Source organism: Erpetoichthys calabaricus, chromosome 13, assembly GCF_900747795.2.
Source record: "Erpetoichthys calabaricus chromosome 13, fErpCal1.3, whole genome shotgun sequence".
Lineage (NCBI taxonomy): Eukaryota > Metazoa > Chordata > Cladistia > Polypteriformes > Polypteridae > Erpetoichthys > Erpetoichthys calabaricus.
Window position 1 is genome coordinate 14,609,895 of NC_041406.2, and position 26,811 is coordinate 14,636,705.

Consider the following 26,811-nt stretch of genomic DNA (forward strand, 5'->3'; position numbering starts at 1 on the left):
TATGGTGAATACGTATTTTAAGAAGAAGGAGGAACATAGGGTGACGCACAAGAGTGGAGGAAGATGCACACAGGTAGATTGCATCCTATACAGAAGAGTCAATCTGAAGGAAATTGAAGACTGCAAAGTGATGGCAGGGGAAATTGTAGTTAGACAGCACAGGATGATGGTCTGTAGGATGACATTAGCGATCAAGAAGAAGAGGAGGAGAGTGAGGGCAGAGCCAAGGATCAAATGGTGGAAGTTGAAAAAGGAAGACTGCAAGGTTGAGTTTAGGGAGGAGGTGAGACAGGCACTGGGTGGGAGTAAAGAATTACCAGACAGCTGGGAAGCTACAGCAGATGTAGTAAGAGTGACAGCAAGAAGGGTGCTTGGCGTGACATCTGGAAAGAGGAAGGAGGAAAAGGAAACATGGTGGTGGAATGGGGAAGTACAGGAGAGTATACAGAGGAAGAGGATGGCAAATAAAAAGTGGGATAGTCAGAGAGATGAAGAAAGTAGACAAGAGTACAAGGAGATAAGGTGTAAAGTGAAGAGAGAGGCGGCGAAGGCTAAAGAAAAGGAGTATGATGAGTTGTATGAGTGGTTGGACACTAAAGAGGGAGAAAAGGACCAGTGGGCTAGACAGAGGGACCGAGCTGGGAAAAATGTACAGCAGGTTATGGTGATAGAAGATAAAGATGGAAACATACTCACAAGCGAGGAGAGTGCATTGAGCAGATGGAAAGAGTACTTTGAGAGGCTGATGAATGATGTGGAAATAGTGAATCAGGAAGTATAACGGATTAGCAAGGAGGGAGTAAGGACAGCTATGAAGAGGATATAAAATGGAAGGGCCTTTGGTCCAGAAGACATACCTGTGGAAGCATGGAGGTGTTTAGGAGAGATGGCAGTGGAGTTTTTAAACCGGTTTATTTATTGGAATTTTGCCTGAGGAGTGGAGAAGAAGTGTACTGGTGCCGATATTTAAGATTAAGGGAGATGTGCAGGACTGTAGTAACTACAGGGGGATAAAAATAATGAGCCACTGCATGAAATTATGGGAAAGAGTAGTGGAAGCTTAGTTAAGAAGTGAGGTGATGGTTAGTGAGCAGCAGGATGGTTTCATGCCAAGAAAGAGCACCACAGATGAGATGTTTGCTCTGAGGATGTTGATGGAGAAGTATAGAGAAGGCCAGAAGGAGTTGCATTGCGTCTTTGTGGACCTGGAGAATGCATATGACAGGGTGCCTCGAGAGGAGTTGTGGTGTTGTATGAGGAAGTCGGGAGTGGCAGAGAAGTACATAAGAGTTGTACTGGATATGTACGAAGGAAGTGTGACCGTGGTGAGGTCTGCAGTAGGAGTGACAGTTGCATTCAAGGTGGAGGTGGGATTACATCAGGGATCGGCTCTGAGCCCTTTCTTATTTTAATGGTGATGGACAAGTTAACAGAAGAGATTAGACAGGAGTCCCCGTGGACTATGATATTTGCTGATGACATTGTGATCTGTAGCGATAATAGGGAACAGGTTGAGGAGACCCTGGAGAGGTAGAGATCTGCTCTAGAGAGGAGAAGAATGAAGGTCAGTAGGAACACCAAGACAGAATACATGTGTGTGAATGAGAGGGAGGTCAGTGGAATGGTGAGGATGCAGGGAGTAGAGTTGGTGAAGGTGGATGAGTTTAAATACTTGGGATCAACAGTACAGAGTAAATGGGATTGTGGAAGAGACGTGAAAAAGAGAGTGCAGGCAGGGTGGAGTGGCTGGAGAAGAGTGTCAGGAGTGATTTGTGACAGACGGGTATCAGCAAGAGTGAAAGGGAAGGTCTACAGGATGGTAGTGAGACCAACTATGTTATATGGGTTGGAGACGATGGTTCTGGCAGAGTTAAAGATGCTAAGATTTGCATTGGATGTGACGAGGATGGATAGGATTAGAAATGAGGACATTAGAGGGTCAGCTCAAGTTGGACGGTTGGGAGACAAAGTCAGAGAGGCGAGATTAAGTTGGTTTGGACATGTGCAGAGGAGAGATGCTGGGTATAATGGGAGAAGGGTGTTAAGGATAGAGCTGTCAGGTAAGAGAAAAAGATGGAGGCCTAAGAGAAGGTTTATGGATGTGGTAAGAGAGGACACGCAAGTGATGGGTGTAACAGAACAAGATGCAGAAAACAGGACGATATGGAAGAAGATGATCCACTGTGGTGAACCCTAACGGGAGCAGCCGAAAGAAGAAGAAGAAGATTGTAATATGAAGAAATCAAATGGATAGCTTCAAGAAGCGTTGGGGAATTACCCCGTATAATGTCCATTGGACAAAGTGCAAAAGTAAAGAAATATGGATCAAAAAACCAATGCATTTGACAGAATTTGACGTTTACATGGGGTTTTTATACAAAATGGTTGCAGGAAATGATTTGACAGGAAATGACAACAACGCAGATCGATGGAAGTGATGTCATTGTGCAGAGCCGGAAGTGACATCATTGCAGGGGAGCTGGAAGTGATGTCATTGATGGTATTCTGGGATGTAGGGTGGCCATTTTGGAAAGCCGGAAGTATTACAGGTAAGTGGACATTTGAATTATTTATTTATCCTCTTTGGTTCTGTAGAAGTAGAGCGAGAAGGAGGGATTAGTACACACAACCAGCCCTTTGCCTCGTGTACTTTCACTCACCTTAGGGCTTGCTGGCTGTCTCCTAAGCTCACGTGTGTGACAACGTGTATTAAAAGTGTATTTTGTTATTGGTCATGATGATTTAATTAAATTACAATGGTCGTTCAAAAAGTTTCCGCACTTTTCTGTAACTCTATTTATTTAGAGTTTCAAAAAACAAATGACATCACTTTTCTACATAGTCACCTTCCTTTCTGATGCAATGTTCCCAGCGTCGTACCAACTTTTGAATGCCATCGGCAAAAAAATGTGTTTGGTTGAGCGCATAGCCACTGATGCACTGCTGCTTTCACATCATCATCACATGAAGTGTTGGGAACAAACGTCTAAGTTCTTGCACTTCTGCTCCTCTGTCACCCACCTGGCACCCACTTTACTGAACTTATGGCTGTCATGAATCAGGGCATCAGCAGATCCAACACTCACATTCAGCTCTCCTCCCACATCTTCAAACTGTTATTCTTCTGTTTTTTGCTTATCAGTTCCAGGGCTCTTTCTTCATTCTTCGTGGTTGTGGCTGTAGCTGGATATCCTATGCGCTCTGCATCGGTCACACTAGTACGGCCATTTTCAAACATTTCAATCCACTCATAGACGACTCTAAGAGAGAGAATTTTATCCCCACACTGAGCACACACGCAGAGATGAATTTGAGCTCCTGGCACACCTTCTGCCCTAAAAAAGCGTGTAATAGAACGCAGTTCCTCTTTGATGTAATGTACAGGTGCATCTCAATAAATTAGAATATCATCGAAAAGTTAATTTATTTCAGTAATTCAATTCAAAAAGTGAAACTCTTATATTGTATAGATTCATTACACACAGAGTGATATATTTCAAGCGTTCATTTTGCTGATTACGGCAGATAATGAAAACTTAAAATTCAGTATCTCATATAATTAGAATATTACGTAAGACCAATAAAAAAAATTTTAATACAGGAATGTTGGCCTACTGAAAACTTTGTCCATGTACTCACTCAATACTTGGTCGGGGCTCCTTTTACATGAATTACTGCATCAGTGCAGGGTGGCGTGGAGGCGATCAGCATGTGACACTGCTGAGGTGTTACGGAAGCCCAGGATGCTTTGATCGCAGCCTTCAGCTCGTCTGCATTGTTGGCTCTGGTGTCTCTCATCTTCCTCCTGATAGATTCTCTATGGGGTTTAGGTCAAGCGAGTTTGCTGGCCAATCAAGCATAGTGACACCATAATCATTAAACCAGGTATTGGTACTTTTGGCAGTGTGGGCAGGTGCCAAGTCCTGCTGGAAAATGAAATCAGCATCTCCATAAAGCTTGTCAGCAGAGGGAAGCATGAAGTGCTCTAAAATTTCCCGGTAGACTGCGGCGCTGACTTTGGACTTGATAAAACACAGTGGAGCAACACCAGCAGGTGACATGGCTCCCCAAATCATCACTGACTATGGAAACTTCACACTGGACCCTCAAGCAACTTGGATTCTGTGCCTCTCCACTCTTCCTCCAGACTCTGGGATCTTCATTATCCTAATGAAATGCAAAATTTACTTTCATCTGAAAAGAGGACTTTGGACCACTGAGCAACAGTCCAGTCTGTTTCCTCCTTAGCAATGGTAAGACGCTTCTAACGTTGTCTCTGGTTCAGGAGTGGCATGACACAAGGAATGCTGTGACAGTTGTAGCCCATGTCCCGCATACGTCTGCGTGTGGTGGATCTTGAAGCGTTGACTCCAGCCGCAGTCCACTCCTTGGTAATCTCCCTCCAAATTCTTGACTGGGCTGTGCTTCACAATCCTCTCAAGGCTGCGGTTATCCCTGTTGCTTGTGCACCTTTTCCTGCCACATTTTTTCCTTCCACTCAACTTTCCATTAATATGCCTGGATACAGCACTCTGTGAGCAGCCAGTGTCTTTAGTGATGACCTTTTGTGGCTTCCCCTCCTTGTGGATGGAGGGTGTCAGTGCCTGTCTTCTGGACAACTGTCAAGGCAGCAGTCTGATTGTGTGGCCTACTGAACCAGACTACTGAGAGGCCATTTCAAGTGGGACACCAGTAGTGGAGTGGGACACCAGTAGTCTACAGTATTGAACTTTTTTCACAATTTTCTAAATTTCTGAGATACTGAATTTTGGGTTTTCATTAACTATAAGCCATAATCAGCAAAAGGAAAAGAAATAAATGCTTGATAGATAGATAGATAGATAGATAGATAGATAGATAGATAGATAGATAGATAGATAGATAGATAGATAGATAGAAAGATAGATAGATAGATAGATAGAAAGATAGATAGATAGATAGATAGAAGATAGATAGATAGATAGATAGATAGATACTTTATTAATCCCAAGGGGAAATTCACATTCTCCAGCAGCAACATACTGATACAATAAACAATATTAAATTAAAGATGATAACAATGCAGGTATAACAGACAATAACTTTGTATAATGTTAAATGTTAACGTTTACCCCCCCCGGGTGGAATTGAAAAGTCACATAGTGTGGGGGAGGAACGATCTCCTCAGTCTGTCAGTGGAGCAGGACATTGACAGCAGTCTGTCGCTGAAGCTGCTCCTCTGTCTGGAGATGATCCTGTTCAGTGGATGCAGTGGATTCTCCATAATTGATAGGAGTCTGCTCAGCGCCCGTTGCTCTGCCACGGATGTCAAACTGTCCAGCTCCATGCCTACAATAGAGCCTGCCTTCCTCACCAGTTTGTCCAGGCGTGAGGCGTCTTTCTTCTTAATGCTGCCTCCCCAGCACACCAGCGCGTAGAAGAGGGCTCTTGCCACAACCGTCTGATAGAACATCTGCAGCATCTTATTGCAGATGTTGAAGGATGCCAGCCTTCTAAGGAAGTATAGTCGGCTCTGTCCTTTCTTGAACAGAGCATCAGTATTGGCAGTCCAGTCCAATTTATCATCCAGCTGCACTCCCAGATATTTATAGGTCTGCACCCTCTGCACACAGTCACCTCTGGTGATCACGAGGTCCATGAGGGGTCTGGGCCTCCTAAAATCTACCACCAGCTCCTTGGTTTTTCTGGTGTTCAGGTGTAGGTGGTTTGAGTCGCACCATTTAACAAAGTCATTTATTAGGTCCCTATACTCCTCCTCCTGCCCACTCCTGATGCAGCCCACGATAACAGTGTCATCAGCGAACTTTTGCATATGGCAGGACTTCGAGTTGTATTGGAAGTCCGATGTATATAGGCTGAACAGGACCGGAGAAAGTACAGTCCCCTGTGGCTCTCCTGTGTTGCTGACCACAATGTCAGACCTGCAGTTCCCGAGACGCACATACTTTAGTCTGTCTGTAAGATAGTCCACGATCCATGCCACCAGGTATGAATCTACTCCCATCTCTGTCAGCTTATCCCTAAGGAGCAGAGGTTGGATTGTGTTGAAGGCGCTAGAGAAGTCCAGAAACATAATTCTTACAGCGCCACTGCCTCTGTCCAAGTGGGAGAGGGATCGGTGTAGCATATAGATGATGGCATCCTCCACTCCCACCTTCTCCTGGTATGCAAACTGCCGAGGGTCGAGGGCGTGTTGAACCTGTGGCCTCAGGTGGTGAAGCAGCAGCCGCTCCATGGTCTTCATCACATGTGATGTCAGAGCAACAGGCCGGAAGTCATTCAGCTCATTAGGACGTGATACCTTTGGGACTGGGGTGATGCAAGATGTTTCCAAAGCCTCGGGACTCTCCCCTGTTCCAGGCTCAGGTTGAAGATGCGCCGTAGAGGACCCCCCAGCTCCGATGCACAGACCTTCAGCAGTTGTGGCGATACTCTATCTGGACTCGCTGCTTTGCTGGCACGAAGTCTCCTCAGCTCTCTGTTCACCTGCACTGTTGTAATTATGTGTGGGGATGTCTCTCCTATGCTGGTATCAGCAGAAGGATGTGTGGAGGGTGCAGTACTCCGAGGTGAGAGTGAGAGTGGGTTAGGGTGGTCAAACCTGTTAAAGAAGTTGTTCATTTGGTTTGCTCTCTCCACGTCTCTCTTGATGGTGGCACCCCGCTTCGAGCTGCAGCCAATGATGATCTTCATCCCATCCCATACTTCCTTCATGCTGTTATTCTGCAACTTCTGCTCCAGCTTTCTCTTGTATAAATATATCACTCTGTGTGTAATGAATCTATATAATATATGAGTTTCACTTTCTGAATCGAATTACTGAAATAAATGAACTTTTAAATGATATTCTAATTTATTGAGATGCACCTGTATAAGTTTCGCAGCCATCTTCACCACAGGGCGACAACTCTTATACTAAACTGCGAGGGCAGCCAGCGGTTTGTCAGTCAGAACTAGTCACATGACACTCATAGACTCGACCAATCACTACTCCTCCCTCCCTCCCACCTTCACCGTTTCCAACGAAAATATGAAAGTGCAGAAACTTTTTGAACGTCCCTCGTAAAAATGGTTTTAACAATCTAATATTAGCCTTAATTACCTACCCCCCCCCCCCCCCAAATGAAAAGTAGGCTGTGATGCTTCATGCCTTGATCAACTTGTAAAATTCACAAAGTAGAAAAGGAAAAAAATTGTGAAAATTGGCAGCACGTTCAAAGCAAAAAGATCAAATGAATGTTTTAATCTGGACCTAATTTTTGTTTCCTTGCTTGACAAATAAACAGTGGATTTTCACCCAGGCTGCTAATTTAACCTGTTCAGTGTCCCTTCTTTTAGTGGCCTGCTTTCTCTGCCTTTTCTTTATTGAAACATGGAAATTATAATGGGATGCAAGTGTTTAATCAAAGGAAGCTGTAACCTCTTTTTTTTTAATCTTTAAATCAAATTCAAACTGGTCAAACGGCATCTGGAAATAATAGCAGAGAAAGTCTGCTGAGTCAGGATGCAGTGCGCTTTGTTAAACCCGCTATGGTGAGTGCCGACCTGCTGGTGAGGATGCACTGTGTCTGAGAGAACAATAAGAATCAGAGACACCCTTTTAAAATTACATTTATATTAATTTATTTAGCAGATGCCTGTAACTAAAGCGACTTACAAAACAGGTCAACGTAATCAAGTAAACATCAATCTGGGGGGCAGTTTGGGAACGAATGTTACAGAACAAATCGGCACAAGTGAAGAACTCGGAACAAAGTGCAAATTCTAGATTATAAAACCTAGCAGCGAAATTCACCAAAGATAAAGAGGGTCTGCAAGCACATCGAGGGAGTCAGAATTTCAAATGGAGGTGGGCAGGTCATTCTACCAGCTGGGGGCTGTGCATGAAATGACTCTGGGTTGAGATTCAATGCCACGCAGAGGCGGCGTTATCATGAGACCTGAGTGGGTGTGAAGGAGCACAGGACCGCCTAAGTGTCTCTGTGTGACACCTCGTGTAGTGGGAAGGTTGGCACCGGACTACACAGTTGGGGGGTGTATTATCATGTTATTTCCCTCTACTTACCCCTTACCTAGGGTAATGTAGGGTTACATACACACAGAAACTCAACAGTGCCCCATGAATGACCCACACACAGCTAGTTAACCTCTAACACTTTAAACCACACAAGTGTCTTAGGAATAACACAGCCTGTCACTCTCTCAGCACTTCAAGAGACTTACTTATTATCTGCACATACAACATGTGATGTATTAATGATATCTCAGACCTAAATGTTACTTTTGGTCGCCAAGAATACAATTAAACATACAAAGGCTCAGCACTCTTGACTGTAGGCCATTTATCATCCAAGAATGCCTTACTTTATGTCCTGTTCCCTACTATTGGGTGGAGCTCTCACCCTCAGCCTTAATAAACCTTGCGGCACAGAGCGTATGGCAAACCTCCGGCTGCACCAGGTGCTCAAAGAAATCTACTTTATTACTTCAGTCACTCTAGACATTAAGACAAAGCATAGAAAGTTAAAAGCAGCATGGTATTTATTACAGGAATAATAATAATACCACTGGAACAAAGAATAATAGAAAATAGGACTGATAGTAAAGTCTGGATATATATATAGTTTTTAGAAAAAACTCACAAAAAAGTAAAGATGACAAGGATGAATATCAAAGGCGGCTTGTGATCGAGCACTCGTAGTTCTTCATGATGCTTTTCTGACGATCAGATGGAAACGGCCGCATGTTGTCGTCGCTCTGTTCTCTTCTGACGTCTTCATCCCTTCTTCTTCCTCACTCTTTCCTCACTGTATCGCTCCTCAGATGAGGCATATTTATTCTAAAATTCTGCCAGGGGGGGTTTGCAAGATGTGATTGTTAGATACTCTGATTGGCTGGCTGTCAATATGATGAATGGATTCACTGTCCGTTTTCCCAAACAATAAAACTTTATGTTCTCTGAGGTATTGGCAGGTCTTCCTCTCCCAGGCTGTAAAATAATTAGATGTCCATCCTTTCTCAGTTTAGGAAGTAATTGAGCTGCCAGCATGTCTTCTTTTCTTTGTTGGAACAGCTATTTTAAAAGTGAGATATAACTGGGAAGAAGACATGCCTTGATTTATCCTAAATGTAGTTCATCTGTTGTCTTGTCTTGAACAAAATATAATGGAAATATAAACCAAAATTTACAGATTTTGTACCCCACAACAGGGGGTCTTGTAGTTCAAGACCAACCGAAATCAGACATGAGAGAAAGACCAAAAAGGTGCTATTTTACAAAAACAAAAGTGGGTTTAATTTACAGGGGGCACAAAAGACACACAAAAAAATAATGTCCCAATTAAAAATAGTGAATGATATTTACAGTGAGTTCCTAGTCCCAAAATGGAAATTAAAGACAAAAAAATATACGCATTGTAATGGACAGCCGGGTCCCATGCCCGGCAGGGACGCCCCTGCTGCATCTGTTCCGGGGGAGCAGCCATGGACAGTTCAATACCTCCCCTGGGACGCTTGGTGGCAGCCTCCCTGGCAGACGATGATTCCCCAACCCGGAGCATGGCTCCATGGGAGATGGAGTCCTCCACAGCCTGGCTGGGGGCTCGGATGGCCGCCAGGGTGAGCTGCATGGAGTCAGCAGCCTGGCTGGTCATATCTTCAGCCCCACCCGGAAGTGCAATTAGGACCAGGTGGTCAATCACCTGGAACGCTTCCGGGTGGGATATAAAAAGGGCCAACCACCACCACTCAGGAGAGCCAGAGTCGGGAGGAGGAGGACTAAGCCTGAGGAGGAGTGGTGGGAAAGAAGAGAGAATTGTGTTGTGGTTAGTGTGAGTGTTTTTGGGACTGTGTTGGGCCTGTGGGACACGGGGAAGGCGTGCCCCATGGCTGAAGAAAAATAACATCTGTTTTATTTAAGTATATGCATCTGCGTCAGTCTGTGCCGGGTCGGGCGCTATATAGCGCCTTTCACAGCATGTATACAAAACTGTAGTCTTCTTAAAGAAAGAAAACAATCAGGAAGAAACTACCCAAAACAAAGTCAAGTCAAGTCAAGTTGGGGAGCATGCATTGGTACAGTGTGTTGCCGCACCCACTACACGACGAAACAACTCGGGATCCCGGTTGGCAACCCCCCAAGCAGACACGCGGTCCAGTCCCACCCTCTGGAAATGACCCTCTATCTGCCGCGGCCAGGTGTTATGTAGGAGACCCCAAAGCCTGGTCCAGCCACTCGGGTCCCCAACAATGAGGGTCCTAGAGCTGGATCACCCTCAGGAAATCGCACCACATGGCCATAGTGCCGTAACTGATGATCCCTCACAATACGGGTAATGTGCCTCATTCAGGACTCCATGAGCAACACAAAGTCAAACCAACGGTACCCAAGGATTTTCCAGAGAGACACAGTACCTAAAGAAAAGGTGATGGTCTCAGTAAGGTTCATCTCTCAGGTCACCAAAACATTTTAATGGGGTTCTTAAAAAAACAGAAAAATCAACAGTTTTTGAAATGTCTGCTGTGACAGAATGAGAGCAGCAACAAGCCATGGAATTAAATAACGGGCTTAATGAACAGAAAGACTGGGCTTCTAATTAAGAAACTGGTTGGAGTGAAATTAGTTGGAGTTTGAAGCTCCAGTTTAGCTGGTCATCTGTCGGCTCATTTCTCATCTCATTTCTGTTTGGCTGTCATTTAATGAAGAAAGGAATAAATTCAGAGCGCTGAATCCTTAAAAACAAGTATATTAAAATGAAGGGAAAATGAAGTTAATTAGTAGCGAAAACTGGTCACTAATTAGGAAGAGGGTTAGAATGAAAACTTGTGTGGCCTTCCAGGCTTGGAGTTCAACACCCATTTGCGTAAGGGGAGCAGCGGGTCACAGGGCCTGGAGGGCTGCAGTGGCTGAAGGTTTTCACTCCATTCCAAAGCAGATGTCATGACATCCAATACAGATTCTTGACGGTTTTCAAGACAGTGACATCCAGATGATACATTCCCAATTTGTTTGAAAGATTGAACTTTAGAACAGTCTGGATGAGAACAGGCCATTCAGCCCAAGAAAGCTTTCCAGTTCTATTCACTTAATTCTTCCAAAATAACATTAAGTCGAGTTTTAAAAGTCCTACTGTCTACCCCACTACTTGGTCACTTATTCCATGTGTCTGTGTGAAGAATAAATTCCTAATGTTTGTGTAAAATGTACCCTTAAAGTTTCCAACTGTGTACCAGTGTTCTTAATGAACTCATTTTAAAGTCACCGTCTCAGTCCACTGGAATATTTCCCTTCATAATATCCATCCATCCATCCATTAACCAACCCGCTAACTACAGACTCATGGGGTCTGCTGGAGCCAATCCCAGCCAACACAGGGCGCAAGGCAGGAAACAAACCCCGGGCAGGGCGCACACACACACACACACACACACGCACACACACACACACACACACACACACACGGTACAATTTAGAATCGCCAATGCACCTAACCTGCATGTCTTTGGACTGTGGGAGGAAACCGGAGCACCTGGAGGACACGAGGAGAACATGCAAACTCCACGCAGGAAGGAAACCCGGGTCTCCTAACTGCGAGGCAGCAGCACTACCCACTGCGCCACCGTGCCGCCCCCCTTCATAATACTTAACACTTCAGTCAGGTCTCCTCTTCATCTCTTTTAAAGGCTCAGCTCTTTTCATCTTTCCTCATAATTAACCCCCTGTAGCCCTGAATCTGCCTAGTCGCTCTTCTCTGGACATTTTCTAGTGCTGCTATGTCCTTTTTGTAGCCTGGTGACCAAAACTGCACACAGGACTCCAGATGAGGCCTCACCAGTGTGTTATAAAGCTTGAGCAGAACCTCCTGTGACTTACTCTACACATCAAGGCGCTATATAACCTGACATTCTGTTAGCCTCCTTAATGGCTTCTGAACACTGTCGGGAAGTCGATAGCTTAGAGTCCACTATGACTCCTAAATCCTTCTCATAAGGCGTACTCTCGATTTTCAGACCACCCATTGTGTATTCAAACATTCCTAGGTGTAATACTTTACTTATATTCAATGTCATCTGCCAGAAATCTGCCCAAGCCTGTCTGCTGTCCAAGTCCCTTTGTGATGATTCAGGATTATCTGCCAGTCCTCCTTTCTTGGGACAGAGTGGTGGCTCTTAGGCTAGGGATCTACACTGGCAATTGGAAGGTTGTCGGTTCAAATCCTGTAAATGCCAAATGTGACTCTACTCTGTTGGGCCCTTGAGCAAGGCCCTTAACCTGCAATTGCTCCATCCTGGGTATGACATTAACCTGCATGCAGGCCCTCCAACCTGTAGTTGGAAAAACCTGGGGGCTGGTGGCAGAATTGACACTCCAGCCACCATAAAAAAAAAAAAAAAAACCTCACACTGTGCTGCCGAGGTGTCACCCGTTGCATGGCTGCACTTGGGTCCTAATTTGGGATCCTGAGTTGGTTTGTCATGTGGTGGGTGAGGCAATGCATTGATAGATAGATAGATAGATAGATAGATAGATAGATAGATAGATAGATAGATAGATAGATAGATAGATAGATAGATAGATAGATAGATAGATAGATAGATAGATAGATAGATAGATACTTTATTAATCCCAATGGGAAATTCACATTCTTCAGCAGCAGCATACTTATACAATAAATAATATTAAATTAAAGAATGATAATAATACAGGTGAAAAAAACCAGACAATAACTATGTATAATGTTAAATATTAACATTTACCCCCCCTGGTGGAATTAAAGAGTCGCATAGTTTGGGGGAGGAACGATCTCCTCAGTCTGTCAGTGGTGCAGGACAGTGACAGCAGTCTGTTGCTGAAGCTACTCTTCTGTCTGGAGATGATCCTGTTCAGTGGATGCAGTGGATTCTCCATAATTGATAGGAGCCTGCTGAGCGCCCTTCGCTCTGCCACAGATGTCAAACTGTCCAGCTCCATGCCAACAATAGAGCCTCCCTTCCTCACCAGTTTGTCCAGGCGTGAGGCGTCTTTCCTCTTAATGCTGCCTCCCCAGCACACCACCGCGTAGAAGAGGGCGCTCGCCACAACTGTCTGATAGAACATCTGCAGCATCTTATTGCAGATGTTGAAGGAAGCCAGCCTTCTAAGGAAGTATAACCGGCTCTGTCCTTTCTTGCACAGCGCATCAGTATTGGCAGTCCAGTCTAATTTATCATCCAGCTGCACTCCCAGATATTTATAGGTCTGCACCATCTGCACATAGTCACCTTTGATGATCACTGGGTCTATGAGGGGTCTGGGCCTCCTAAAATCCACCACCAGCTCCTTGGTTTTGCTGGTGTTCAGGTGTAGATGGTTTGAGTCGCACCATTTAACAAAGTCATTGATTAGGTCCCTATACTCCTCCTCCAGCCCATTCCTGATACAGCCCACGATAGCAGTGTCATCAGCGAACTTTTGCACATGGCAGGACTCTGAGTTGTATTGGAAGTCCGATTGTATATAGGCTGAACAGGACCGGAGAAAGTACAGTCCCTTGTGGCGCTCCTGTGTTGCTGACCACAATGTCAGTCGTGCAGTTCCCAAGACGCACATACTGAGGTCTGTCTTTTAAGATAGTCCACGATCCATGCCACTAGGTATGAATCTAATCCCATCTCTGTCAGCTTGTCCCTAAGGAGCAGAGGTTGGATTGTGTTGAAGGCGCTAGAGAAGTCTAGAAACATAATTCTTACAGCACCACTGCCTCTGTCCCAAGTGGGAGAGGGATCGTGTAGCATATAGATGATGGCATCTTCCGCTCCCACCTTCTCCTGATATGCAAACTGCAGAGGGTCAAGGGCGTGTTGAACCTCTCTCTGTCCTATCTTGGTATCATCTTCAAACTTAACCAGCTTGTTACTTATATTCCTATCTAAAGCATTTCTGTATATTAAAAGTAACAGAGGCCCCAACACTGCCCCCTGCTGGTCACCATTCTTAACATCAGCCAATTCTGATGAGGTTCCTCGCACCATCACCCTCTGCTTCCTGCGTCTGAGCCAATTTTGCACCCATCCAGAAACATCTCCGTGAACTCCCACTTTTTTTCAGTTTGATTGGCTTGACTTTCAGCTCCGAGCTTAGCTTGCCTTTTGACTACACGTAACTCCCAGTCTTCTACATTAAAGACGTTCCTGTCTCACTCTGAGTCAGCGTGGCATGTGTTTCTGCTTCCTTATACTCTGAAGATCCGCCTCTCCCTGTCATTCATTGGTCGAGCCCCGTCTTGTGCGAGGGGTCTTCCTCTTTGTGGATTGCTTTCATTTCCCAGAGTTATTCCTTTAACCCATTGATTGCCAACTACAAGTTGAGAGAATGCTCTGCTCCTCATGGCTTCATACAAGTTAACTGGAAATTTAGAGAAAATACAATTTTTAACTGTGAGTTTTGCTCAGTAACAAATTGCATTTAACTAACATATTAAAATAACACCTCGATTTTGCAATATCATCACAAACAATTTTACCTTTTGTCAATGTGACGCGTCAATGTGTTAACAATATTATAGCCAAAAAATGCATACGTTTTGAATGTTATAAGCGTACGACTGGATGACTTATCGTGTGGATTATGTGACGAGTGTAATGTGAGATTTTTATAAAGGATTTTTTTTAAATTGTTGGTCACCACTGAGGTCCCGTTTTTTTTAGAAATTTTGTTATCTCTGTTCTCCACATATTTTCTATTTTTTTTAAAAGTATAACTCCTTCTGTTCTTGGATTATTCTGGGGGACATGTTTGTCGTAATACTACCTTTTAGCCAACTCTTTTTACTCTGCTTTGTATTTTTCTACTTGTCTAAAACAAATCTTTGATTTATAAGGATGTTAGTTGTCCATTTTGTTCACAAGCCAGAGGTTGATGGTTATCCTCTCTCTTGTGGGTCATTTTGATAGATTTGTTGACAGTTCTTGTTGTTTTGCCAGCTCTCCATGTTTAACATCAGCTCCGACTGCAGCCAGTAGGTATTACTTGGGACCTGGCTGAGTTTAGGGGAGCCTCTTCCCAGCAGTTTAGTTAATTTCCTGCTTATTTCTGGAGGCCTTATGTTTTTGTGAATACTTCATTTCAGTTAATGGAGTGAGCGGAGTTGGGAGTGATGCCTGCTTATTGGTGGCCCAGTCATTTTTGACATCTCTTTTCCTTCAGCCTTTCTGAGTTCAAACTCTATTCAGGCTGTTCAGTTTTTGATTTTTGTCTTTGTGCTAATTACCTATTATTAAGAATAAGCACCACATGTGTGGGCCATTCCTATTTCACCAAACATCTCTGAAGTCACGATGATGTAAATAATGGCTTCCTTTTCTATAGCAGATGCTTTTAATCTGCCGCAGCTGCTTCACACTATGGTTGTGATCAGTAGAGAAGTGCCTGCCCAGCTTCTTCCACTATCTACGTGTGTTGGCCCTGCTTCACCATTTTAGCAGATTCCCAAAAAAACAAACGCCTGCTAGATGATCGATTCAGATTTTGCTACAAAGTGACTGTTGGTATTAAGTATTCAAAGTTTTTCTGTATGTCTAACTTTTTGATGTGAGGGGAGATATTCAAATTCTTGTGAGATCTTTTGTTAATTTGAAGCCTTTTGGTTATTTTTTATTTTACTTTATTATTAAGACTGCAATATGTACTGCTACTGATTTTTAAGGATAAGGGGGATGTGCAGAGCTGTAGTAACTACAGGAGCATAAAATCAATGAGCCACAGCATGAAGGTATGGGAAAGAGTAGTGGAAGCTCGGTTAAGAAGTGAGGTGATGATTAGTGAGCAGCAGGATGGTTTCATCCCAAGAAAGAGCACCACAGATGTAATGTTTGCTCTGAGGATGTTGATGGAGAAGTATAGAGAAGGCCAGAAGGAGTTGCATTGCGTCTTTGTGGACCTGAAGAAAGCATATGAGAGGGTGACTCAAGAGGAGCTGTGGTATTGTATGAGGAAGTCTGGAGTGGCAGAGAAGTATGTAAGAGTTGTACAGGATATGTACAAAGGCAGTGTGACTGTGGTGAGGTGTGCGGTAGGAGTGACGGATGCATTCAAGATGGAGGTGGGATTACATCAGGGATCGGCTCTGAGCCTTTCTTACTTGCAATAGTGATGAACAGGTCGACAGATGAGATTAGACAGGAGTCCCCGTGGACTATGATGTTTGCTGATGACATTGTGATCTGTAGCGATAGTAGGGAGCAGGTTGAGGTGACCCTGGAGAGGTGAAGATATGCTCTAGATAGGAGATGAATGAAGGTCAGTAGGAACAACACGACAGAATACATGTGTGTGAATGAGAGGGAGGTCAGTGGAATGGTGAGGATGGAGGGAGTAGAGTTGGTGAAGGTGGATGAGTTTAAATACTTGGGATCAACAGTACAGAGTAATGGCGATTGTGGAAGAGACATGAAAAAGAGAGTGCAGGCAGGGTGGAGTGGCTGGAGAAGAGTGTCAGGAGTGATTTGTGACAGGCGGGTATCAGCAAGAGTGAAAGGGAAGGTCTACAGGACGGTAGTGAGACCAGCAATGTTATATGGGCTGGAGACTGTGGCACTGACCAGAAAGCAGGAGACAGAGCTGGAGGTGGCAGAGTTAAAGATGCTAAGATTTGCATTGGGTGTGATGAGGATGGACAGGATTAGAAATGAGGACATTAGAGGGTCAGCTCAAGTTGGACGGTTGGGAGACAAAGTCAGAGAAGCGAGATTGCGTTGGTTTGGACATGCGCAGAGGAGAGATGCTGGGTATAATGAGAGAAGGGTACTAAGGATAGAGCTGCCAGGTAAGAGGAGAAGAGGAAGGCCTATGAGAAGGTTTATGGATGCGATGAGAGAGGACATGAAGGTGATGGGTGTGACAGAGCAAGATGACGAGTACAGGAAGAGATGGAAAAAGATGATCTGCTGTGGTGACCCCTAAAGGACGCAGCCGAAAGAAGAAGATTAAGACCACAATATATGTATGATGAAATATGAAATAATGTGATGGTTGGCATTGTGACACAGTGTTTAGCGTCACAGTTCCAGCACCGTGGGTTTAAATCCATGGGCTGCGTGGTCTTTTTTCTGTGTGGATTTTAGGAGGCCCGGCCCCTCATGGACCCCATGATCATCAGAGGTGACTGTATGCAGATGGTACAGACCTATAAATACCTGGGAGTGCAGCAGGATGATAAATTGGACTGGACTGCCAATACTGATGCTCTGTGTAAGAAAGGACAGAGCCGGTTATACTTCCTTAGAAGGCTGGCATCCTTCAACATCTGCAATAAGATGCTGCAGATGTTCTATCAGACGGTTGTGGCAAGAGCCCTCTTCTACGCGGTGGTGTGCTGGGGAGGCAGCATTAAGAAGAAAGACGCCTCACGCCTGGACAAACTGGTGAGGAAGGCAGGCTCTATTGTAGGCACGGAGCTGGACAGTTTGACATCCGTGGCAGAGCGACGGGCGCTGAGCAGGTTCCTGTCAATTATGGAAAATCCACTGCATCTACTAAACAATATCATCTCCAGACAAAGGAGCAGCTTCAGCAACAGACTGCTGTCACCGTCCTGCTCCACTGACAGACTGAGGAGATCGTTCCTCCCCCAAACTATGCGACTCTTCAGTTCCACCCGAGGGGGGAAACGTTAACATTATTCAAAGTTATTGTCTGTCTGTATACCTGCATTGTTATCACTCTTTAATTTAATATTGTTTTTTGTATCAGTAAGGTGCTGCTGGAGTATGGGAATTTCCCCTTGGGATTAATAAAGTATCTATCTATCTATCTATCTATCTATATCTATCTATCTATCTATCTATCTATCTATCTATCTATCTCTATCTATCTATCTATCTATCTATCTATCTATCTATCTATCTATCTATCTACTATCTATCTATTATATAGTGCCTTTCACATCTATCTATCTATCTATCTATCTATCTATCTATCTATCTATCTATCTATCTATCATCTATCTATCTATCTATTAGTGCCTTTCACATCTATCTATCTATCTATCTACTTCTATCTATCTATCTATCTATCTATCTATCTATCTATCTATCTATCTATCTATCTATCTATCTATCTATCTATTATATAGAGCCTTTCACATCTATCTATCTATCTATCTATCTATCTATCTATCTATCTATCTATCTATCTATCTATCTATCTATCTATCTATCTATCTATCTATCTATCTATCTATCTATCTATCTGTCTTACTACTTTCTCTTCTGGAAGAGAATAATAGAGTTAGCTAAAGGTAACCTCATTTTAATGCATGAAGGGTTTTGGTTTGCAGTGCACATTAAGAAATATTTAGCATTTGATTTTGAAATGGCATGAAGAGACCGATGCAATGGTTGGCTAAACAGGTAAAATGCCTCAGGTAGTTTAAGAAGTGGCTGAATGTCACGTAATACAGTAAGACTTGGCAGTTGTCACATACTCAGGAAAAACACTTCACAAAAGAATGGTAACAGATGAACTTTAGAAATGTTTGAGAGAAGAACGAGAAGTTAGCGAATGAGACGTATGAAAGTTAGCTGTGCTCCCTGCCCAGAACATCTCGTGTCTTTTAACCCATCTGAGCAAATGTCAGGCGTGACACAGGCACTAATCCAGTACCATCAATGTAAACCCAATTTTCTACAAATGTGTGCTCTGTGGCCATTGCTTGATACCTCTGCTTAGGGTCCATTCCCTTAACAGACCGCTGTAACAGGTTTCTCCCACTTCATGAAGAGAAATAAGAGACGCTTTGAACAAGCTTCCTCCTGTCTGGTTTCTGACTCAAAGAGATCCTTGTGTGGACAAATTTCTTTCTTTAATATATTTCCAATTTATTTTTTCCACACCTCATGTTTCTGTAGGACAATAGGCTTTGTTGGACTATTTGGTGATTCCACAATGATCCAGATTGGAGTGTGTGTAGGTGTGATGGTGCACATTAGAGGTCTATGGCGGTGAAGGATTTTTAAAATAAAAACAGTGCCTCTCAGGTTCCGTGTTTTGCTGCCAAGGGGTGTTTGATGTGGAGATGTGAAGATTACCTGCTAATAGGTGAGATCAGCTCAACTGTTCCATATCGGCACTCCATGGATAGTCAGTAGGATGCTGCACCTGCAGGGGTACAAAGGGGATCCTGAGTAGAGGGAGAAATAAGGAGAGATCGGGAGGTACTGTATGTGCCAGGTCGAAATCCTCATCGTTTCATCAGAATCATGATTTGGTTTTGCTCAATGTTTCCTGGATGTGGATGGTCAAACTGGCTCCTTCTTCATGCTTATCACTGGTTTGACCATTTTTTGAATTTCTCAATACATTCGTAAACACACTACCATGGTGAAACACTGTCTCTGTATTGTGCAGAAAGCCTTCTATGGATTTTGGTCCTGGCAGACCTTTAGTCCATAAAAAGCAGACTACTGCTGGCTACTCTTCATTGGAGTAAATGGAGAGAGGAGTGATCATGTTTACTATTAGAAAACAACAAGAGATACTGACTGATCAAGGTTGAAACTTTAGCACTTTGACCGCAGACACACCATGGGGAAAGTGGTACAGCCAACCCAAACAAAATTATCACATAAATGTGGATAATTATTGAATTTATATTATATTATATTATTTTATAGTTTTATAAAGGTATATGAGTGTTCGTGTGTACATCCAGTTGCTATGTCTCTGTCATTCCAACAGATGGTGCATCACAAACATCTGTAGGAAGAAAATGCATTGCATTTATCATTCCAAGAGATGGCACATTACAAACATTAACTGAATCCCATACCAAACACGTATATATCTCTGCAGCCCAAAGCTGTCCACCCTGGAGATAAAAATAGGTAGAGCCAACTCCAATACTCAACAATAGAGTCTAGTTTTAGATCCCCAGTTCTCCACCTTTTTTCACTATGGTTAAGATTTAGGGTTATGTTAGGGTTATCTAACTCAAATAATGCAAATCACTGTCTTGGAGCTCCAGGATAGAGGCTCCAGGCTACAGAGATACCAGATTCATACCATATGGCATATAACAGAGACATATGCATTGCATTTGTCATTCCAACAATTGACTCATCACACATATTCACATTGCTTTTACCAATCCATACCAAATGGCATAAAGCAGAGATATATGCATTACATTTGTCATTCCAACATATGGCACATCACATAGTAACACTGCTTTTATAAATCCCAAACCAATTGGCATAAAGCAGAGATATATACATTTGTAATCCCACAAATGGCACATCACACATATTAACACTGCCTTTACGAATCCAATACCAAATTGTATGTAACAGAAACATATGCATTACATATGTCATTCCAGCAGATGGCAAATCACAAACATTAACACTGCTTTTATGGATCCCATACCAAATGGCACAAAGCAGACACATATGCATTGCATTGGTCATTCCAACAGATGGTGCCTCACAAATATTAAAATACTTTGAATTCTGTTTTGTTATGTTTGACTTGATTGTGTAGAATGTTATTTTCCAACAATAAAATTTGAAAAAAAAAATTGTCTTTCCAACAGAATGTTTGAGATGTGCCATCTGTTGAAATGACAGAGACACAGCAAATGAATGGACACATGTCCTTTGATTTAGATGAATTACATTGTATTGTACATTGTATTACATTCAGTGAGCTGGTGCACTGTCCAGAGTTGGCAGTCTTATAATAATAATAATAATAATAACTAGGGGGCTCCACCCCCTGCTCGCCCCACTCGCCGGATTTGGTTAACCGTATATACAATTTAAAGAGATTGTTATTTTCATTTCATTCATTTTCATTAATTTTTTATTTCTTGATATTTGCCATATTTGCCACTTCACGTCTCTGCCACTCGCATTGTCAAGATGAGGGCTGAACGCACGCTAAGGAGATGCAGTCGCTCCTCCGAAACCCCCTCTTAAATGGTGATACAATGGGAAACAAATACTTTTTTACATCTCCTATTTGCTCAATCAGCTGCTTGCTTGCTTGCTGCTGCTGCTCTCGTGCTGCGCTTCGAATGTTTAAAAACCTGTACAGCAGCTGTCCTTTTGTCTTACTGCCTTGTCTCACGGGACGTTAGAGTGTCTCTGAGAAAATCACATCTCATCTCCTTCCAAGCCTTCCAAGATTTTTTTTTATAATAGAGATAATAATAATAATAATAATAATAATTCTTCACATTTACGTAGCACTTTTCTCACTATTCAAAGCACTTTCAACACTGGAAGGGCCGGGATGAAAACCCATGATCTCCTCACTGTGAGACAGTCGCGTTACCCCTGGTCTAGACCTGTGAGGCAGCGGCTCCAACCAATGTGCCACACCTGAAAAAAGAAAGCCAATAAAATGAAAGGAAAAAAAAATGCAAACAAAACTTTTTATTAAAAATTTATTTAAAAAATTTCAGAAATCCATAAATATTGATACTACCATACAACTGCACTGTAAAATTCTTAAATAACAGCATCATCCGAAATGAAACTGTCCCTAAGTGAGGTGGCATTTTTCCAAGTGTGCAGCGTACCTCCAGAGTGCCGAGTGCTTCAGTGAAGAATGAAGAAATCTGAAGTTCAGAAGGTTACATTTTACATTCTCATTTTGCTTTGTACTCCTGAAAATGTGTAATTGCAAATTTAGCATCTACTGTAAAAAGCCGAGAAGTAGCAAAAAAAAAAAACAGGTTATCTGCAATGCATTTCGTATATTCAGACCACAATCACAATGAAAGATAGCAGAGGGTCCATTGAAATGGCAAAAACTGCACAGAAGAAAGACGTTAAAACGCTACCATAGAAATAAAACCATCCGTAGGCTTGCGTTCCTCTCCGCTGTGCCTCGTCAATGTGCCATGGGGACGAGTCTTGTCTTTGAGACCTCCGCACACGTAACAGTTCAAGACCATTCTAATTGTCAGCAGAACTCAGAATAGCACCATTGTATTGAAATCAAATCTCCAGGAAGTGGCAGAAGAAAGCCCGTGAAGCTGCGGCACGCCACAGGGTTGGCTCTTGGCTTCTCTCAATGGTGGATGAGGTAAAACAAACAGGTTTTAATCAGCCCTTTTATTTTGTTCTCCTCCGTTGCAGACCCCAAACCCCCCCCATAGGCACATTGTGATTTCTATTGTGAAAGGAAAAAGCAAACCTTGCCATGGTTCTCTGCACACAGCTGTGTACTTGCTGGTCAGTGACCTTTTGACTTCTCTGAAGAAACATTCTTAGGCATCAGAAAAAGCTTAGGCATCAAACGCGGCCCCCTCAGACAAGCGCAGCACTAATTCGAGAAGAGCAGGACCAGACCAGCCATGCAGGTTAACCTGTTTCAGTTTCCTCTAATGGCAAAGTCTGTGCCAGGCTGTTAAAGGGTGTCTGTGTCTCCTCCACCTTGACGTACTTCTCTCGGTCCAAAGATCTTCTTTTAAGACTTCTCACGTGGACCTTAACAGCACTTAAACACTTAAAATGGGGGGGGGGGGGGGGATCCAGGCTGGCAGGGCCGGAAGCTCACGTCCAGTCATCGCTATTTGGAATTTTCACCATGTCAGCAAAACTTAAAAAAAAAGTCCAGCTCTGTTCTGCAGTTTGGCGACCTTACCAGAAAAGCTTGGGTGAGACTTACAGTTATGTGGCTGCTTCACAGGGAGAGAAATGACGTCCCTCCAATCCGGCAAACTGTTCATCAGGACTTAGAGGTTTGACTGAGAGCACGACGCACAGCACTGCCTGCCATAAAACTTGTGATTGCAAACTCCATGCTGGGGAACAAGGTAGCACCAGCTGAAATGATCCTTGCAGGTGACATCTGGAGAAAAAAGCATGAAAGAGAGCGTCACGAAACTGAGCCACCATTAAACATGTCGGGCAAATCTGAGGTCACTGATAGTATTTGATATGCATGGCAATCACGCACTGTACCTTCATCCATCCATCCATCCATCCATCCATCCATCCTTCCATCCATCCATCAATCCATCCATCCATCCATCCATCCATCATCCATCCTCTTCCGCTTATCCGAGGTCGGGTCGCGGGGGCAGCAGCTTGAGCAGAGATGCCCAGACTTCTCTCTCCCCGACCACTTCTTCTAGCTCTTCCGGGGGAATCCCAAGGCATTCCCAGGCCAGCCGGGAGACATAGTCCATCCAGCGTGTCCTGGGTCTTCCCCGGGGGCTCCTCCCGGTTAGACGTGCCTGGAAACACCTCACCAGGGAGGCGTCCAGGAGACATCCTGATCAGATGCCCGAGCCACCTCATCTGACTCCTCTCGATGCGGAGGAGCAGCAGCTCTACTCTGAGCTCCTCCCGGATGACTGAGCTTCTCACCCTATCTTTAAGGGAAAGCCCAGACACCCTGCGGAGGAAACTTATTTCAGCCGCTTGTATTCACGATCTCGTTCTTTCGGTCACTACCCATAGCTCATGACCATAGGTGAGGGTAGGGCTCAGCTCCTTTTTTACCACGACAGACCGATGCAGAGCCCGCATTACTGCGGATGACGCACCTTCAGCCCATTTGATTTAACATGATGTCACCAATGTAAAAGATGGCACTTCTGATGTTGGCTTTCTGTTTTGAACTGAGTACCTAGCTATGATAATAATAATTAATGAATTACATATATACAGCATGTTTGTTTTTTTTATTTATTTATTTTTCATTTGCTACACAAAGATGTAGATGGTCCAGATGACATACCTGTGGAAGCATGGAGGTGTTTAGGAAAGATGGCAGTGGTGTTTTTAACCAGATTGTTTAATGGAATCTTAGAAAGTGAGAGGATGCCTGAGGAGTGCAGAAGAAGTGTACTGGTGCCGATATTTAAGAATAAGGGGGATGTGCAGAGCTGTAGTAACTACAGGGGGGTAAAATTGATAAGCCACAGCATGAAGTTATGGGAAAGAGTAGAGGAAACTCAGTTAAGAAGTGAGGTGATGATTAGTGAGCAGCAGGATGGTTTCATGCCAAGAAAGAGCACCACAGATGAGATGTTTGCTCTGAGAGTATTGATGGAGAAGTCTAGAGAAGGCCAGAAGGAGTTGCATTGTGTTTTTGTGGACCTGGAGAAAGCATATGAGAGGGGGGCTCAAGAGGAGCTGTGGTGTTGTATGAGGAAGTCAGGAGTGGCAGAGAAGTACGTAAGAGTTGTATAGGATATGTACGAGGGAAGTGTGACAGTGGTGAGGTCTGTGGTAGGAGTGACAGATACATTCAAGGTGGAGGTGGGATTACATCAGGGATCGGCTCTGAGCCCTTTCTTATTTGTAATGGTGATGGACAGGTTGACAGACGAGATTAGACAGGAGTCCCAGTGGACTATGATGTTTGCTGATGACATTGTGATCTGTAGAGATATTAGGGAGCAGGTTGAGGAGACCCTGGAGAGGTGGAGATCTGCTCTAGAGAGGAGAGGAGAGGAATGAAGGTCAGTAGGAACAAGGCAGAATAAATGAGAGGGAGGTCAGTGGAATGGTGAGGATGCAGGGAGTAGAGTTGGCGAAGGTGGATGAGTTTAAATACTTGGGATCAACAGTACAGAGTAACGGGGATTGTGGAAGAGAAGTGAAAAAGAGAGTGCAGGCAGGGTGGAGTGGGTGGAGAAGAGTTTCAGGAGTGATTTGTGACAGACAGATATCAGCAAGAGTGAAAGGGAAGGTCTACAGGACGGTAGTGAGACCAGCTATGTTATATGGTCTGGAGATGGTGGCACTGACCAGAAAGCAGGAGACAGAGCTGGAGGTGGCAGAGTTAAAGATGCTAAGATTTGCATTGGGTGTGATGAGGATGGATAGGATTAGAAATGAGGACATTAGAGGGTCAGCTCAGATTGGACGGTTTGGAGACAAAGTCAGAGAGGCGAGATTGCGTTGGTTTGGACATGTGCAGAGGAAAGATGCTGAGTATAATGAGAGAAGGGTGCTAAGGATAGAGCTGCCAGGTAAGAGGAGAAGAGGAAGGCCTAAGAGAAGGTTAATGGATGTGGTGAGAGAGGACATGCAGGTGATGGGTTTGAAAGAACAAGATGACAAAGACAGGATGATATGGAAGAAGATGATTCGCTGTGGCAACTCCTAATAGGAGCAGCCGAAAGAAGAAGAATTTGCTACACAAAGTGCTTTGCACAGACAGAGGGGAAACACGCAGATTACAAAATTGTTAACAGTCTCCTAGTTAGGAATTTAATGGCCACAAAAAATGTGCTATGTGAGTAGAAATCTACCTGTCGGTGCGGCTTTGTTCAGAGGCCAATAACCCGATTTCTCTAACCAGAATAAAGGTTTACATGGCACTTTAGGAACCAGGTTTCTGTGAATAATAAAATTATTGAAGCACATGTGGCAATAGACTCTAACTGCAGACCTCCAGAGCTCCACTCCGTTGAGGAGATTGTCATTTTATATACTGCTCAAAAACAATTAAAGGAATCCTTTTTAATCCAAGTATAGCATCAAGTCAATGACACTTCTGGGCTATTGATCTGGTCAGTGAAGTAGCAGAGGGGCTTGTTCATCAGTTTCAGCTGCTTTGGTGCACTAGAGGGGCAACAATGAGACGACCCCCAAAACAGGAATGAATGGTTTAACAGAAGGAGGGAGGCCACTGGCATTTTTCCCTCCTCATCTGTTTTTTTCACTTGGTTTGCATTTGGCTACGGTCAGTGTCACTACTGGTACCATGAAGCCATACCTGGACCCTACAGAGGCTGCACAGGTAGTCCAACTTCTCCAGGATGGCACATCAATACGTGCCTCCCATTGCCAGAAGGTTTGCTGTGTCTCCCAGCACAGTCTCAAGGGCATGGAGGAGACTCCAGGAGACGGGCAGTTACTCTAGGAGAGCTGGACAGGGCCCCACGTAGAAGGTCCTTAACCCATCAGCAGGACCCACCGGTATCTGCTCCTTTGGGCAAGGAGGAACAGGATGAGCACTGCCAGAGCCTACAAAATGACCTCCAGCAGGCAGACCACTGGTGAGAACATCTTTGACCAAGCAATCAGAAACAGACGTCATGAAGGTGGCTTGAGGACCCAACGTCCCCTAGTGGGCCCTGTGCTCACTGCCCGCCTGGCACCGTGGAGCTCAATTGGCATTTGCCATAGAATACAAGAATTGGCAGGTCCACCACTGGCGCCCTGTGCTTTTCACCCTGAGCACATGTGACAGACGTGAAAGGGTCTGGAGAACCCGTGGAGAACGTTATGCTGCCTGTAACATTGTTCAGCATGAGCGGTTTAGTGGTGGGTCAGTGATGGTCTGGGGAGGCATATCCATGGAGGGACGCACAGACCTCTACAGGCTACCTTGACTGCCATTAGGTGGCGGGATGAAATCCTTGGACCCACTGTCAGACCCTATGCTGGTGCAGTGGCTCCTGGATTCCTTCTGGTGCACGACAATGCCCGGCTGGCCTCATGTGGCGAGAGTATGTAGGCAGTTCCTGGAGGATGAAGGAATTGATACCATTGACAGACCCCCATGCTCACTCACCTGACCGCAATACAATAGAACACCTCTGGGTGGGACATTATGTTTCGGTCCATCTGACTTCTCAGACTGTCCAGGAGCTCAGTGATGCCCTGGTCCAAATCTGGGAGGAGATCCCCCAGGACACCATCCTTCGTCTCATTAGGACGTTGTCAGGCATGCATACAAGCACCTGGGGGCCATACAAACTACTGAATAGATTTGGAGTTGCTGCAACGAGATTTCGGCCAAATGGACTCGTCTGCCTGCCACATCATTTTTTACCTTTGATTTTCGGGGTGTCTATGAGTTCAGCC

At 44.1% G+C, this 26,811-nt stretch overlaps 1 protein-coding gene and 1 long non-coding RNA gene across 4 annotated transcripts in view; one reads left to right on the forward strand and one right to left on the reverse strand.

Moving 5' to 3' along the window:
* Positions 1–1,428: 1,428 nt before the first annotated feature.
* LOC127530050 (uncharacterized) overlaps positions 1,429–26,811 on the forward strand; it is a 451,280-nt gene continuing 425,897 nt past the window's right edge. Inside the window, exons 1-2 of the long non-coding RNA XR_007936584.1 lie at positions 1,429–1,807; positions 24,686–24,968. This is a non-coding gene — a long non-coding RNA (uncharacterized LOC127530050). The remainder of the gene's footprint in view (positions 1,808–24,685; positions 24,969–26,811) is intronic.
* Positions 22,503–26,811, reverse strand: part of LOC114663997 (A disintegrin and metalloproteinase with thrombospondin motifs 16) — a 301,817-nt gene continuing 297,508 nt past the window's right edge. For all 3 annotated transcript variants that reach the window (XM_051935635.1, XM_051935634.1, XM_051935636.1), the window contains one exon: positions 22,503–22,834. In XM_051935635.1, coding sequence (XP_051791595.1) covers positions 22,719–22,834 — 116 coding nt within the window. In that variant the 3' untranslated portion in view covers positions 22,503–22,718. The remainder of the gene's footprint in view (positions 22,835–26,811) is intronic.